This window comes from Camelus dromedarius, chromosome 1, assembly GCF_036321535.1.
Source record: "Camelus dromedarius isolate mCamDro1 chromosome 1, mCamDro1.pat, whole genome shotgun sequence".
Taxonomy (NCBI): domain Eukaryota; kingdom Metazoa; phylum Chordata; class Mammalia; order Artiodactyla; family Camelidae; genus Camelus; species Camelus dromedarius.
The window spans coordinates 56,848,876-56,866,846 of NC_087436.1; the positions used below are offsets into that span (position 1 = coordinate 56,848,876).

At 34.9% G+C, this 17,971-nt stretch overlaps 1 protein-coding gene and 1 long non-coding RNA gene across 11 annotated transcripts in view; one reads left to right on the forward strand and one right to left on the reverse strand.

Moving 5' to 3' along the window:
- Positions 1-17,971, reverse strand: part of PDLIM5 (PDZ and LIM domain 5) — a 185,445-nt gene that overhangs the window by 84,182 nt on the left and 83,292 nt on the right. For all 10 annotated transcript variants that reach the window (XM_031469330.2, XM_031469309.2, XM_031469300.2 and 7 more), the window contains exon 4: positions 79-121. In XM_031469330.2, the coding sequence (XP_031325190.1) occupies positions 79-121 (43 nt within the window). The remainder of the gene's footprint in view (positions 1-78; positions 122-17,971) is intronic.
- Positions 10,380-11,469, forward strand: LOC135321129 (uncharacterized). The gene is made up of 3 exons (XR_010380581.1): positions 10,380-10,629; positions 10,730-10,823; positions 11,207-11,469. It is a non-coding gene; the product is annotated as an uncharacterized LOC135321129 (long non-coding RNA).

A 17,971-nucleotide genomic window follows, 5' to 3' on the forward strand; every position in this document is an offset into this window, starting at 1 on the left:
TGAGATAGGGATGGAAGCCACAGTGGTTCAAGAGGGACAATCAAATGGTACCTCAGTGATGCTAGACTAGAAACACACCTTTTGAACAGGAACCGGCTCTGGCTTGGGTATAGCAGATGCTCTGAGAGGAGAAGAAAGAAAGAAAGGAAAAAAAAAAAAAACATAAATTGTTACAAACTTCTTATTAATGGAATTTTATTACTATATACCTTAATATACCAGATCATCAGAATTTATGGTTTTGTAATTCATGGTTTTGACCATTCACAGTTTACTAACTGGTTCATGCAACTAAATGCTGCAAGACCCAATACCTCACACACTAGGCATTCATTAGTTCTCTACACACTCAAATAAGGAAAGACAAACACCAATCTTGTGTGCTAATGTACCAGTGTTTAATCTTTAAATTAAGGCTATTCCCTATCAAACAGGGTAAAGAAAAATAAACATGACTTTCTGACCCTTGAGTGGTTCTTGAAACAAATCATCTGCATCTCTATCTCCAATGGTATCTGCCTTTTCTGCTTTTTCAATCCCCTATGAAGATGCCCACAGGGCATTGGGTCTCTGTGAAAATACTGAATCAATTCTGGGTGAGCTGGGTCACAAAATGAGCATTTATTTTGTATTTATATCCTTAAGTGTAAATTAATGTATCTGTTCTACTAAAACCAAACTGTAAGCTCTTCCACTAGGCTAAACTTTCAGTGATAGCAATGACCATGCCCCATTTGTGTCTCTATATCAGCCCTGTGTCTGGCCTGGAACAGGTCATCAGTATTGAGTGTGGGAGGGAGAGAACAAGGAAAGAAGGATAAAAAAACATGCACAGAACTATTCCCAAATTCAAATTTATTACTATATTTTAACTGAAGTATAGTCAGTTACAATAAATTTCCAGTGTACAGCATAAGGTCCCAGTCATGCACATGTACACTCAAATTTATTATTTTTAATATATGCTTTTTTGTATATTACTGTCCCTTTATTTAGCATGGACTGATAGTAACAATAACTGATTCAGAGCAATTATCTCTTATAATCATGACAACTAACCAAAGTAGCAACTATCATTTTTCCCACTTTTCATATGAGGAACTTCAGTTAAAGTAAATTACTTACCAGACTGGGGCTAAAGCCAACAGTTCTTACTTATTACAATACACTGGCTGTAGTCAAGGATAGTAACCAAATGATCAGAAAACTCTGAATGCTTTAAAGGCTATTTCCCCAGTATTAGAGTATATGCTATGTTTAACAATGCAGGAAGCAGCCTGACTCTTACACCACACGAGCCTGAGAATTAGACAGCAAGTGCAGAATTCAAAAAATGTAACAACAGCAGGTAAATAATGTGATCATTTTAAGCTGCAACCATGAGATGCTTTTTACTTACAGAGATGCAAACACAGGATATTTGGTCTCTATAATCATAACCTAGTAGTGAACTCTGATCAACATTTTTTAGCAGCAACTGAATTTTCCAGTAACAACTAATTTGGTTAGCCAGGGCAATCACTGACTGAATAACTGGCTAACCTAATGAGAGGCCACAATAGATGCTAACATTCAGTTACTGCAGTGCAGAATAATACTGTGCAGTTGCACAACTTTCCATGTGCACTCTCAAACAATCTCTCTTATAGCTTATAGAGTTATTATAACAAACAAATGAAACAAGTTTAAGTACAGAAAAGTGGAATCCTCCTTTCACTGAAATTTCACAGTAAGATGTAATCACAAAGGATCTACTTATTAAAACCACACAGGACATTGTTGAAAATTTGCCATAATTGAGAGGACAATATCCTTTTTTATCTGGACACTTCCAGGTGCGTGGGGCTCTTTTAGCAATACAAAAACGATTAATAAAAAAGATGATGTTTAAATGGTCACTAGGTTTTCAAACAGAATAAAACGCATATATTCTGTGTCTATGAAGACAAACTCCTTCGTTTTTTCTAGGTGTTAGTTCTTATTTAAACAGTGTTAGCAACAACAACAAAAGTCCCAGAATGGTTAGTTTTCATTAACTTTGGAGTCTGACCTCTTAGTGTGTTGAGAGTGCACAGAATAACAATCAGTCTTAACATATTTTATGGATTGAAAGTTATACAAAAATACATCTTCAAATTTTGAATTCACCAAAAAATGTAAAACTGAATTATGAATGTTTGCCCTGCTTGCCTTCTGATAAAGCTCACAAGTGCAATGACCTGAACTAAGAAATGCAGTCAAAGACAAGACAGGCAACAATGCCCTCAAAGTCCCAGGATTGAGTCCGTTACACAGTGAAAACACAAGCTTCATTTTGCAGAGGAAAATAAAAGACTGGCTCATAATTAAATGTCAAATGAAAGAGTTGACACTAGATGCAAAAAAAATTAGTTCTGTTGGTTTAAACATTTAAATAACTACCAAATGAGTCACAGAATCATTAAAACACAGAAGATCCCTTAGAGTTACTCTATGACATATCAATCAGGTACACATCTGACCTCAATATTTATAGGCGCTCACAGTTTAAGCCATGTAATTGTTGAACTCTTTTGTTAAAAATAGCCTTCATTTTAATGTGTTATTTTGTTTTGGGGGATAAACGGAAGTCAACCTGTCCACATTAAAAATATTTGGAAAAACATGTTTAACATGCAGAATATGTAAATAAAATCTATAACATACATTTGTTACATTTTAAAAGATCAGTAGGGTACATAAGATTTATACTTAAGTGTGATTACACATTCTTATGATACCATCATGGTTTGGGAGATATAAAATACATGACAAATGAAATCTGAAAACTAATGAATAGCAGTTAACACTAATTTTTTTAAAATCAAACTTAACTAATTATCACAGGACAACAAAATAAAAGATACATCATCTTTCATTTTCAAATGTGTAGTTTTAAAAAATGTTAATACATAATGCTTGTAAGAATACTCGATATGTTGCTTGAAGAACTATGTATTATTACCATTCTTTCGGAAAATAATTTGGCATTTATTTGTAAAAAGCCTTGAAGAAAGCTCATGCCCTTTGACTTATTAAATCAACATCTAGGAATCTATCATAGAAATAATCTGAAATAAGGAAAGGACTTTATGTATAAAGATATTCATTCCCTATAGTAAAACTCGTAATAGTGAAAAATAGGAAACAAGTGATTAAATATACAAATGAGAAAATGGTTAACTGTAATATAACCACATGATGAAACACTTTGCAATGATTAAAACCATTTTTAGAAAAAATTCTGACTATATGACAACATGCTTCTGATTGTATAATGTTAAGTGAAAAAAGGAAAATATAAAATAGCATATGCAGCATGATCAATGCATGGAAAAAAGTGGATGGAAACACATCAACATTTTAGCAGAGGCTCTCTATGAATATTTATTTTTTCTCTTTTGTGTGTTTTCCATATTTTATGCACTGTACATGTGCCACTTTTAAAAAATTAAGACTATTTCTCAAAGCATGCTTTGGAGAAAACTACTTCCCAAAACACAAAACCAAAAAAAAACAAAGGTTCTGTTATCAAAGATATCTAGAAAACTTGAAGTTAAAGTTACATAAGCATTTTAGCCACAGGACTACTCAAAGCCTTCAAATGTCTAAAAAAGAAAATACTGTGGTCCACATCCATTTGAAGTGTAGAATATTCATTTTTGGAATTCATTTTTAGAATCTTCATTTTCTTAGGAAACCTTTCATAGGATTGGAGTTAGGAAGGGGAAAAACCCTCTAGGAAATGTTTTGAAGAAACAGTAAAGACAGTAAATCTCTGCCAGTCTGAAAAACTTACTTAAGTCTCCTCCAGGTGGCTAAAATTAAGGGCAAGAAACATTACAATCCATAAAATCCTCAGAACCTTTTGTTACACAGAATATCTTTCTTATCAAACTAGTGCTTTCCTGAACTTTGTTAAGTAAGATACCCAAAGACTCTGAGCCTAACTTAATGTTTTAGGGGGAAAATCTCATTTCCTTCACCAAAGTGAAATATACATTTCCTATATTCCTGGAGGAGAAAAGGAAACGAATAAGGAAAAATGAATAAAGAAAAATAGTTTTCAAAGTTAAAATTTTTATGGTTGCCTTTCTTTTTTTAGAACAATATTATATTGAGCCTCTGCTCCTTTACTTTAGAAATGTCACAGATTACATAAAAGCAAATAATTTTGTAAAGACTTAAACAGTTTTTAAAGTGATGTATAGTTATTAAAAATCATTCTGACATTTTTCTCTTCAAATCCTGGGAAATATGCAATGGGATAATATATCTATCTGCCTTTCAACCACAGTGATCATCACAAATCACTTTTGTGAAGTACATGTTTCAAGCCAGCAGAGATCCTGGCAATGGCTCGGTGCCATGGGCTCAACAATCTGCTTACTGTTCTCCCTTCCCTGAGTGTGCAGCCACTGTACAGGAGAAAGCATGACGGTGAGAGACTAGTGCCTTGGGCCCAGCACTGTCCTCGGCTCATGAAATTCAGAGAACAAAATCATCAATGTGGCTACAACAACCTATTTTGAAAGTTGATCGATTTTTATAAGAGCAGTATCCAAAATAAAAATCTGTGATGCATTACAACCAGTTTCAGAACTTCCGGCTGTACAGCTGAAAGGATTATATTTATAATCTAAGTTATAAGGGATTGTATTAGAAACTAGAATTGTGATGCCCTGGTTAGAATAACGTGCAGGAAAAACAAAGCCATAAATACGCAACAGCGTTATTAAAGATCAGATTCAAGGGAATCATAAAAAAACTGCATCATATGAACACTCAATGAATTTTTCTCAATACTGTTTTATAAAAACATGTTTTTAATTAATTAAGTAGCCAATGAATGTTCACATTAGTGTTTAAGAATGAGGAATTATGCAACAAAACTGGACTGATAAAAGTTACTCACATTACTCATTATGTCTTGGTGACGCCTTCAACCATATCTAATATAGTTAAACTCATAAACAATCACACAGAAAAGAGGAGGATTTTTAGTTCATCTTCCGTGAGATGAGCTCCATCTAAGTTTCCCACAGCACAGCCATCTTTGGGCTCACTGACCTCAGGACCCATAAACACTGGGATACATCATTAATCACTTTAATTGCAAAGTTGTCAATTTGCAATAACAAAGCAACTCCAGAAGGCAAAAAGGAGCACTCGAGTGTGCAGAGGGATGTCTCTTTAAACAATTTTCCCATATTTAATTTTACTTTCAGTCAGTCGACTTTCCTAAAAACTCAAACCCTAAATATTTAAATCACTTAAAGCAATGCATCAGTGGTTTTTTCTAAATGATTTGAGAACATGTAAAGGTTATATTATCTATAAACAAAAGTACAAAATAATTCTATCTCAGCATAACTAACCTTTTAACTTATAAAAGATTATACTCCACCACACACACATGCATTCATACATACAGTCTCATTTTCTTTCCCTCTCTTTGATTTTCTGTCTTACCATGGGAACTAAATAAAGTCTATTTTTTTTCTCTAGAGAGGAAGAAATAACCCAAAGCTGGACAGACTTTGAAGAGCCAGAGAAAGAAGGTAAAAAGAAGCAAGGGAATTGTTCTAGTCCATCTGAGTACCTGGGACTCCCTCTGCTTGAGGTCGTCCTGAAATTGGGTGTGGCTCTGATAAATCCAGAACAGGCAGTTACTGGTAGATAATTACTTCCCTAGGTAAAGGGGAAAGGGCTTCTGTTGTAAAGATCTTCTTCAGGTAGTTACAGGAGTTCTGATGGGGCTTGAGAAGAAATTTTCAGCGACCAGTCGACCAGTCGGAAATCAAGCAGGAGAGAGCAGGAACGAGCGGGAGAGGGAGGGAAGAAGGAAGGACTTATGCTGAGCTTCCCTGGCCCACATGGTTACACTAATTTCAAGGAGGGAAAAAAAGGAGGGTGTGGGGAGAGAAGGGAGCATTAGGCTAAATTTATTATTCTCCATTTCTGATTATATACTGTTATAATCAAATTATCTGCCAGGGTAAGTTTCAAGGGAAAACAACAACAAAATAGAAATTAATGAGAAGATATCACTTATTGAGTACATACCAAATGCCAATAATTTTGCTTGACCCATTACATAAATTATCTCATTTATTCTTCCTGGGAAAGGAGTATTTTTTGCATTTTAACTACAGGAAGCAGATGCTCAAATAGGTTAAATAATTTGACCACAACTTAGAATTAGAAAATGGCAGCGCCAAGACTTGAACCCAAGATGCTTTAAATGCAACTCTAACACTCTGCCTTCTTGGAGTAATATCAAAGTGAAAGTCACAGAAATAACTGTGGCAAAAACTTCAGTGAGAAACGCTTTCAAACAATGAATAACTATTAACTTTCTATTAACTAATAACTACTCTTTTTTAATCATGTTATTTATAGAATGTCATTTTTGGTTTAACTTATGTAAAATCAGGAGTTACTCACGGTAATGCATACATATATGCATATGTTTGTAGTTAACACATAGATATACAGAGATCTAAGCAGGTATCTATCTACCTATTTGATTCTCGATCTATAGAAAGTACATATTTTACAGCTTGAACTACCCCATAAATAAGAGTTTAAGTTCTTCAGAAAATTCTCAGTTAAAAGTTTTATAAACATACAAAAACAAAGAAGTAAGTGCCTTCAGTTCATTCTTCCTTATTTTTCCAGAGAAGAGAAATATTTTTCCCATAATAACAGGAATTCCCTAATAACTTTATTTTTCAGCAGGACAGGGCACCTATGGTGCTAAAGTGGGTGTTTTGATCAAAGCAGCAATCAGCTTCTGAAGTCAGTGGCCATGCAGGTCCCAAGATACCACATTATGTGATCTTCTTCTGGGTACATGTCAAGAACCTTGTGTTTGTATCTCCTCACTGGTGATCTTGAAAAAATAAAGGAACTGGCATCATAATCCCCATTACAACTATCAATGGTTATATGCTGCCAATAATCCAGAGAATAAGACTGCTGGTCTGATGTATGCCCTGTGACACAGAGGTGGACACTGAGCATGTGAGATTACAGAAATAACCATGATGTATCCTTTAAAATTTGGTTTAGCTACATATATTCATATACACCTAGTCACGGAATAATACATTTTTATAGTGTTCAGTTACTTGTGAATCAGCTTATACTTTTATAAACAAGCAAACAAACACACACACCCTTTTTTAACAGAATCTAACTTCTGTTAACCCTCCAGGTGTGTTATAATTAGTATGGGCTTCTCAATTACCTTAAATTATTTTAACCAAGCGCCTTCTCATTCCTGACCAACATGTATTATACCTAGTATATGTATTATATGTCACTTCAAGTTTGAGGGCAACACCTGTGCTATAGCTTTTCCTTAAATTAATTTATTCCATTAATTTACTAATTAATTACACAAATATTTGTTGAGCCCCTAACATAGCAGACTCTGCCACAGGAGGTGGGGCAACAGTAATGAATAATACAGACAAGAATCCCTATCTTGAAGGTGCTTACATTCTATTTGGAAGAGGCGGACTAAAAACAAACAAGCAAAGTATGTCACATGGTAATGAGTGCAGTGGAGTATAATAAAGCAAACAGGGGCAAGGATACATTATTTTATATAAAGGAGTCAGAGAAAGCCTCTAAAAGATGAGAGCTGAGCAGAGACTTGAAGTAGAACATTCCAGGCAGACCAAATAGCAAGTGTGAAGTCTTGGAGGCAAGAATGTTCCAGTGGGGCTAGAATGGGACTGAAAGCTGGGAGGACAATGAGAGATGAAGCCGGAGAGCTAACTGGGAGCCAGAGCATATAAGCTACTTCATGCCACTATCAGGACCTTGTCTTTCACTCCTCTAATTGGGACAGAAATGTATTCCTAAACACAGTACTTCATTTTGTAAGAAAGTTAAATCAAATTAAAGAAGAGTAAATCTAAATACAGCGTCGAACAATAAATTAGCCCATACATATGTATAAACTGTATGAGCCTACTTACTATAAAGGGGAAGAGATGGACTAAAAATTGCCCCAAATCTTAAATATACCAAGACAAACAATACAAATGGAAAACAGCGGAATATCTTATTTGTTCTTGAAACATCCAAAGTATAAGATAATTCTGTTTGAGGTTCACTCTTACATGCTCTCTGTCCTACGCTAATACTGGAGGCACAATTTTGCCTCTAATTTCTTTCAGATACATCTTTCTATTCTTGTCTAGGCTAAACACATTAAGTTGCAAACTTTTTTGGTAAAGTGGGTATTTTTAGGTATTTCAATAAAATTCAAGGGGACAGGCATTCCAACATTTAGCACAGCCTTATTAGGAAAGCAAAGTCAGTCTGCTGTCTTGTGAAAAGCACAGAAATGAAAACTTCTCATTCTTTATAGTCTAAACTTAGGTTTTTCCATTCATTTAACACTTAAAAATAATTTGAGGGTGGGTTTGAGTTTTTTAAAAAAATCTAGTGGTACTCAGAGTCTAGGAATTCAAAAGTTAATGATCAAATGTGACTATTTTAGCCACAGATAAGCCAGGTTTATCCCTGTTTAATAACTTTAAGATGAGCCATAAAGTTCATTTATCAGTTCAGAAGTAGAATCTTGTCCAACATCCTCATCACTGAATCTTATTAAATTAGTTCAAAGTATTCTATATGATAATAACATCTAAATATGAAAAAGAAAAATTTTAAACCAGTAAGTATTCAAGTATTTATTCATTTTTTTAAAGTTCTTACATTATTTGTGATTAACCACATTTACACTATCATAGAGGAAGGACTGAAACATATTCAACTGTTTCTTTTATTTATTGAGAAACATTATTTCTGTTTACAGAAACTAAAACTTATTTATAAAAAGACGGTATTGCTTTTATTTCTGACTGATAATTTAATTAATTTATTTGTAAAATTTAAGCTATGTTAGAAATCCAAAGCTTCCCAAGGTTTTTTTTGTAAACAAAGAAACAATATAAAACATTATAAATTATGTTCTCTAATACCTCTGTCATTACAGAAAAGAAAATCTGAAACTGTAGCAAATTAGAAATGCATTCTGCCTATTTTACCAAAAGGTAAGCATATTATCCTAAGAGAATTAGTTCCCTCCACTGTGGTGTGAATCTAATATTTAGAAGATGACCCTAGAATAAGCGCTTCTTAACAGTACACAACTTGAAACCATGCACATTCACAACATCCAAATTGGTCTGTATCTTTCAATGGGACAAATCCGCTGATCAAAAGCTTAAAAACCATGGCAATGTCAAATTGCTACGAAAATTTCTAAATGCCTATCCCAAGTTTCTGTACCTATCTCATGACAGACCAGGAACCAACAGTCCAAAATGGCACCAGTGTCCAGAGGCTGCAAACTGAGGAGCACTGACATAGACCACTGTTCTCAAACTTTTCATCACAATACACTGTCAGAAATACATTTTATAACATGACCTGCATGATACAAATATGAACCAATAAAAACACATATTTTCACATGCAATCCATTATAATACAGTCTGTTCTAGTCTATATTATTTATAAAACAAAAAAAGGAGGGTTAGGGAAGACGCTGGTCCTGACTCAGTAAACTGAATGCATAATAAGCTTCAGCTTGATAAACACTAATCTTGACTCAAGGGCAGAGAACTCAGAAGAGTTTGGAAGCTTGAGAGGTCATATAATAAACATGACATTTGCCTAACAGTGGTCACACACACACAAAAAATGTTCATTGAACTGAAATAGCCCATTCACAAAATATTAAGCTAGTTCTGACTTGTGAAAAAAGTACTGCACTCAATAATATCCTCAAAGGCACAAAATAAACAGGCCTAGCAACAACAATAATTAACACAAGTTTCTGGCTAGGACATGCCTGTAAAGCTCTATCTCACCAAATTTGCTTTTGACAGAATTATAATCACTGAGAACAGAAGTGCTGACCATAAGTTACTATATGTACTGCTCCAACAACGACACCCTCTAGTAAGTCCTTATTTGAAAATGTATAAACATCAGAGAAGCCAAATACTAACACTTAACTCTTAAGAGATAACCTGAAATGTATTCGATTCTTCAGTGAGAGAAAAACATTCTCTAATCTGATATTTCCCTGACGCTAGCACTAAGCATCCCTTAAAAAAATCTCTAGAGAATACAAACAGGAGATTCCTGTCATTTACTTCCCCTTTTCAAAGAGTCACAGAAGGACCTGAGATCTCACGAAAGAATAGAACCAGTTCATAAACAAGCCACAATGTGCGCTAAACAGTGATCTTAAAAAAAAAACAACAAAAAAAACTATTTACAATAAATGAAAAAGCACTTATGTAACTTTGAAAACAAAGTTCCTGATTCCTTTCAAGATAACAATGATTCTTTTCTTCCATAGCTATTCTGATACTTAACTCTTTTGGCTGCTTTTCTAAAATGTTCTTGCCGAATACCAACCACGAGCTTTTAATTAAAAGGACTTTCCCTTAATTAGACTTGTCTAACTGGAAAGGGCTGTCCAGTGGAGAGGTTCACGTAGGATCTGTAATGCTGTTGCAGGGATCCTTTCATAGGAGAAAGTGAGACCAACTGGCCACAAGGACCCTTCAAGCTCAGGTGAATACGAACACCTCTATAATATAGCCTATATCATACAGTGTTAACTTTTTCTTTCTGAAAACCTGTCTGTATTAGCTAATTCTTTTATTTCTCTTAGGTATGTATGACTTATGACAAGGTGTAAGAGACTCAGGACAAACTGGCAAATAAACCCGATACTAACGCTGGCTTCAAAGACAAGAAAACCACAGGTAAATTTTAAAACTTCACCTAAGTCTTAGCCTGGTGACTTTGATAAGCAGTGTAGCCCCTAGAATGTCCAGTATCTCACAGAGCTGAGAAGCAGATTACCCAGATTCTAATCCTAGTGTAGCAGATAGGATAGGGAGTCCCTGGAGAAAGGGAACCAGGAATGGCTTTCTTGACATAAGAGAAGCCACTTTTTGGCTTAAGCCACTTTGTGATGTAAGCCTGGCCACAATGCTTGTCTTTGAATGGATCCCAGTAATTAATGATCTTAAAGGAAGTGAAGGAATGCAGGAACAAAAGAAAAGCAGTCAACAAATAAAATAGAGTCCTAGTTCCTCCTCAAGGGATAGACATAATAATCTGATACATATCATTGGTTCTGCAGGAATGAAGGTGGAGGATGATAACTACATGCTGAGACCCCAGACTGGTCAGAACCTAAGGAATGATGATGTTGACCTTATCTGTTTCTCATGACTTAAATCAACTAAAGCTTGGCCTCTGTCAACCGCTGCCTCAATTCTATGTTGAATTCTCTTCTGTTCATCCCCTCATGAATATGCATGTGCCCTTAGCTTGAAAGGTCCTAATTTTGCTGTTCAGGGAGACACTGCTTTGGGAAAGATCCCCGGTATTCTCTTCACTTGCTGCAAGTAATAAATCCTTTCTTCTGATCTTTGGCCTGGTTGTGTCTTTTGGCTCAACATCCACCAAGAGGCAAACCCAGTTTTCAAGTTAACACTAGTTCCTCCATTTACTAGTTGTTCAACTTAGGACAAGCTACTTAAGCACTCTCTCCCAGTTTATTCACATGTAAGATAATAATAACAACAATGCTTATCTATCTTGTAGGGTTATTGTGAAAACTAAAGGAAAAAATGTAAGGTGCTTAGAATAGTGCTTGCCACGTAAATACACACTATTAAAGTGTCAGCTATGATATTTATCATTCTCCATGGCATGAAAACTGAACATAAATGGCAGTTATAATCTCCCAGGCTCAAGGCTTTTCTAAGTTAGACAAGCCTAACATTAAACACGATATAGTTTTGTAAAAGCCACTTCACTGGTCCATTTCAGAAAACATCAGTTCTTGGCTACCATAATAATGGAGTTTTGGGGGAGTATCAGCCACAATAGGAAATGGGAGAGGCAACCCAGTTACAAATCATCCATAATACACAGAGTCACTGCTAAATCCCCAGAGCAAAACTAAGGTCTACTTGTTTTCTGAACAGTTCTTTCAACTAACAATAATGCAGGGCTTGGTGATGGCAACATTTGTTTATGAAAAGTTAGACGGAGGAAAAGGTGAGGTCAATGACTCTTCTTTTCTGAATTCCCCTCTGGCACTTCCCTGAATCCAATGTGCAAGGACAACAACCAGGCTCACATGGCAGGCAGGCAATCACGCGCACCTGCCTGCAGAGGTAATGTATGGGGGACAGTGTGGGCCTTGGATGCCTCTGAAACCATCACAGTGATTGGCAATGGAGTCTGAAGAGATAAGAAACTATCACAGACTGGTTAGAGAACAAGCTCTATTCCCAATCCCCATGAAGAAATCCAGCATATTAAACTTTCTCCAAAAGTGCTTCCAAGTCCTGAAGTTCTATGAACTTCTATGATGACACAAATACCAAAGCCAAAAATACGCACGTTACGTTATATCCAACAATCTTTCCTTCTCTTTCATTTACATCAATGGTTATAACCCAAAGGCCCAGTCATACACGGCAATAAAATACAAAAATTACAGATCAGAGTTAGCAGCTATATTCATGGGCCACACCCAAGGCTGTGGAAGAGCTGCATACCTCAACTAATGTTGGGATCCATATTTAAGGAAGTAAAACTTGCATTATAATTTTTGTTCCCGTTTTGACATGCAGAACATCTAAGAGTTTGGCTTTCACACATGGCCTTGTTTTCAGCTGTCTGTCACATAAAAGTGCAATGTAGCATCTCACTGATCTCCTGTTTTCTAGGGGAATCTACCCTACAGCAAACACTGGCAGAGGCTCATGCTTTGGTGCTGCTCCTATGCAAACAAGATGCGGCATGACTCCCTGTGCTTCTTGTTGAATTATGTGTCTTAAGTTAGTTCTGAAGAAAGAGGCTAGCAGTTAAATGTGCTAGAATACTGATGGGTATGGTTGTAAGAAACCAGTTACTCAGAAGGAACATTTGTAGAGGTAGAGCAGACTTATGAAAATAGCACTAGATAGGAGGTTCAGCTGAGATAATTATAAACTTCATTTCAGAATCATCAAAAATATTTGTTGAATCCCAGATATTTGTATACCCTATGTTCGATAAAGTTGGATACTCAGGCCAGTTTCTGAAAATTGACAAAATTCTCAGTAAAGGCTTGAGAAATCAAACAAACACATAGATCTTAACAGGTCATCTAGACTGACTTTTCATAATATCGTCATCAAAATCACGTCATCACATAACATTGTAAAATGACTATAACTCAATAAAATATAAAAAATAAAAATAAGTACAGATTTTAAAAAATCACATCATCAGAATCACAGAAAAAATCATTATTGTTTACAGGCTTCCTGATAGATAAACAGTAACTTAGTCAATGTCAAACTATCACAATTTCCTACTAGTCTAATCAAAATTCCTCATTCTATACTATAAATTCACTTAGTTCACCAACAATACTGAGCATAAATATCTATACATATACTCAAATATCACTGCTATAGATGAAATGCTTTAGACAAAAAAAATTATCATAACTACTTGGGAGAGGAAACCCAACATATGGTATTATTAAAAACATTCCTCAAGATCAATATCCACTTACATAAACTAATTCTCATTAAATTTTTTACTATCAAAAAAGACTCTGACAGTTTATTTTATAGAAAAATAAAATAGAGAACTAATTTATTTATGGTCTCACCTAGAATAAAAGCAAAGCAGCAAATCAAAACTGAAAGTCCAAATTTTTATTCCCAAATTAGGTTAGTAATGTAATCCTTGGTTATACGTGAATGTGTTACAAGGTCTAATATGTAAACAAATAAAAGTACAGCTTCTCTAGTTGAATTACAAGTACAAGCAGAAAAATCGGAAAGCATTCCACTGGCCTCCTGGTACCATTGTCATAGGATAGAGTTGGATACAAAGGAATCCTTTTATATAGAGACAGGAAAACCTAAGTTGAGAAAGAATAGGTTGACAACTATTTCATTTCTCTTTCTACTATACTTGAAATCTTAGCCTTGTCTATGCCTGTTTTCTCATTTGAGAAGTGGGTATAATAATTCCTACTCATCTATCTCACCATTACAAAAGAGAGCATAATATCAAGAAAATTAAAAGCATGAATTTTATTTGCAGCCAAGCAAGACTTAGTATCTTCACAACAGTAAGTTAGTTCAAGTTAATTAACTTCTCAGAATTAGTTTCCTCATCTGTAAAAAAGGTCACCATTTATCTCACAGGGTTGTTCTGTAATGGGGTAATGATGATGTAATACATGTAAATTAACTAGCCCTATACCTATATCTTGTAGTCAACATATAAAATAGCCTACAATTTATACGGCATTTCCTGTATTTATAAAATGAATCTACTTAACATTATAATCATCATTTGGTGCTTTCACAGGCAAACAGTATAAGCAGTCTATCTCACTACTCCAGCACTGCAGCAATGGTGGAAATAAAAGATTCGACTGAAAAAGTTTACATACGAAAGATAAAGTTGAAAGAAGAAGGATTCTTCACACTAGTATTTAATTCTACTAGGCCACAACTATCTCCTAATGAGATACATTTGACAAATTTACATACATTGAAGACTATATATAATATGGCATGTTACCGAGGCAATTAATATATATTATGATAATAAGGTTTTTTACATGACAAAATCTGCTTATAAATTTGATAACACTATACTCTTCCTTGAAACTGTTTTTGTATTCTCTGAATCACCATGCTGTATACCCAAAACTAATATAATACTGTAAATCAACTATACCTCAAATTAAAAAGAAACTGTGTTCTTATACTATATGCATTTGTCAAAATTAAAATTAAATTACTATATTATTATATGTTGACTATCTCCTTTATTAGCTTGTGTAGTAGATTCAGGATGAGAGGTACCCTGCCTATTTTGTTCACCTCTATATCCCTGAAGTATGTGTCGAAAGAGAGAGAGAGAGAGACAGAGAGAGAGAGAGAGAGAGAGAGGGAGAGAGAGAGAGAGAGAGAGAGAGAGAGAGAGAGAGAGAAAGTGTATAGTCAGATTAGAAGAGCATATACCAAAATATGTTTGTCATCTCTGGATGACACATGAGTTTCTTATTTTCTGTATCTTCCAAATGTTCTTCAGTAAAGGTGTAACTGTTTTCCAAGTAGAAAGAAGTCACTAAATATTTTCTTAAAAGTGCTTAAAGATGAGAACAAGGAACATAATAGCATTAAGTCAAAAGCCTCGCAAACACAAATGATTTTGTAATCTCTTGATGGAAGATGGCCTCTAAAAGGGATTATGGCATGTATTCACAAAAATGGACACAGAAAAGCAATGAACTAGCTCTAAGTAGTAAAATGATGAAAACTCTATAAAGACAATTAAAAAACGAGAAGTCCAACAACAAACGGAAAGATGAATGTCTGATTCCCAGCAAAGACAATGTGATAGCAGACATTATCTGTGCCGATAACACTGTGGAACAATATCAATAAATAATATACGAAGAATGTGGAAAAAGAGTATTGTTACAAAATGTGTTTTTAGAAAATACTTTCACATCTCCCACAAGCTTATGCAATCTATTCATCCTCCAATGCCATATCTATATGTCTTCTCTGAAATGCTGAATTTCTCTCTCCATATGTATAGACATGAAAAGCCTGCAATCTGGCAAGGAGAGCTGGGTTCCAGGATCATGGGCTCAGCACACTAAGCTCATGTACAGAGTGAGGGGGGCTGTGGCTCACACACTCCATTAGGGCCCACAATACATTGAAGTGCTCTCTGTGAGACACTGTCAATCTTCTTACTGAATTCTGATACACTGAATTATCCCAAACTTTGGCTCAGCACTGAGTGTTTGTATTGTCCTAAGAATGAAAAGACTGAATACAGATTTTAAAAATTTACTGTTAAATAATCCTCCCAAATGATGATATTAACAAGAAAGGTTGCAGGAGAAGTGGGGCTATAAGTAAGGTAAAATCTCACTTACCAAAAGAAGTCAGTGATTAACAACTAAAACTGATGAACTGAGGCTTAGCAAATGACTATTATTTAAGAATACAAAGGTAAATACCAGGGGAAATAACTGGTTGCCTGTGATGGAAGATACCAGGTAAATGGAGGTGCAAAAAAAGGGATGGCTGGGGAGTTTTTTTTAAATAAGCCTTTTAATTTCCTATACTAGTTGCATAAGATATTTTGATACAAATAAAGTTAACTTTTAAGAAGTATATTTGATGATCCAAAGTGTAAAATAAGGTAGAAACATTAGGAATATAATATAGGAGAGAATTTATGCCTAATAATTTCAAATACCATATAAGAAAATTAGATTTACTAAGAAAACAAAGGAGACCCGTATCTACAAAACATACAGATCTTCTCAACATTTCTAGCCCCTTCCCTTCTGCTCCAGAAGCACTAATCAAACCAGACGACCTAGCTACCCGATCTTGCCCTGCTCTTTCCAGGCTCTATGACCACGTCACAGAGGTGCCTGATGTTTACCTAATGTGCCTTTTTTTCTACTGCCACCGTATGAAACTACATCAATCATTTTTTAGCCAATATCAAATACCACTATTTTATGAAGCAAAATCTTAGGGGAAAAACCTTTCCCTTCTCTATATTCTCTCATATATATACATATATATATGTACGTGTGTGTGAGTGTGTGTGTATCTCATGGAAAATTTCTTTTTTTAACTTAAATAATACTGGTATACATTAAAATGAGATTTTACCATGAGTAAACTTTGCTATGTTTGAGATTTTTATATCTATTTCACTCAGTCAACAAATGCTCTATTGAGGTCACAGAATGCATAATCAGAAGTTAATTTTAATACTGTCTTTTTAAGTACTCCTATTTAAAAGATATTTACAGTTAGAATTTGGTCTGTTCTCATTTTTATTTTAAAAAGACTATATTTAAGATATAATACATTTCACAAAATAAGTTTTAAAATATCTTTTAACAATATTTTCATTTTCTCCCAATTTTTTCCAACCACAAGAATCTTGCCCACATTTCTTTAAACAAATCTCTCAGCCACTCAACCTGACAACTTGTGGATATTTTAAAATTACACTATAGTATATATTACACTGTCAAACAGTTGTCACTAAATGGAATATATGACTTATAAAGGAGACAGAGTGCCTCAGATTCTGAAAATAGTTAACTGTGATGATATATGAAAAAACAATCATCAAAGTGCATCTTACAACAGCGGTCAACACACGTCTGTGTCCACAGGTCAACTTAGCTAGAAAAGTACACTCTTGTTAGCTAATGGGTAGCTACTGAGAAGTGATAAAGCAAGCTTTAAACTCACTAGGCAGAGCCAAAAATCTTATCTTAAGCAAACTTTACTATACAATATCTTCGCCTATTTAACATAAAAGAAATAATCCGTTCATACATAGGCAAAAAGTCAGTCAATCCTTCTGCAGAGAATGAGTGTCATTTCCTAAAGCAAAAAGAAAGGAAGCTTCTTCCACTCCTCCATTTCCTCTTAGAGAACAACTTACACATTCATATAAGAATACAAAAGAACAACTTGTATATTCAGCTGCAGAGGAAGACCTTTCCCTCTGAGCTGCCCAGTATATGACACATAGTGAGAGACCTCAGTTGTTTTCAGTTTTTCCTTTATTCCTATATACACTGGACAGAAAGGCGAGTTAGGTAAACCATTACGTTGCCTGGATTTAACTCCTCATGTGTATGCATATTTTAGCATCCCTTGTGTATTAGGGCTGTTATGGGTATTGTAGGAGACATCTCAGAGCTGAAGAAATGAATCCTTCCTTCAAGGATCTTAACATTTATTGGGGGAGATGGAATAAACAAGCAATAAGGAACAGTGGTTACATACGTGGGCTGTGGAGTAAGAGAGATTTAACTCTAAAA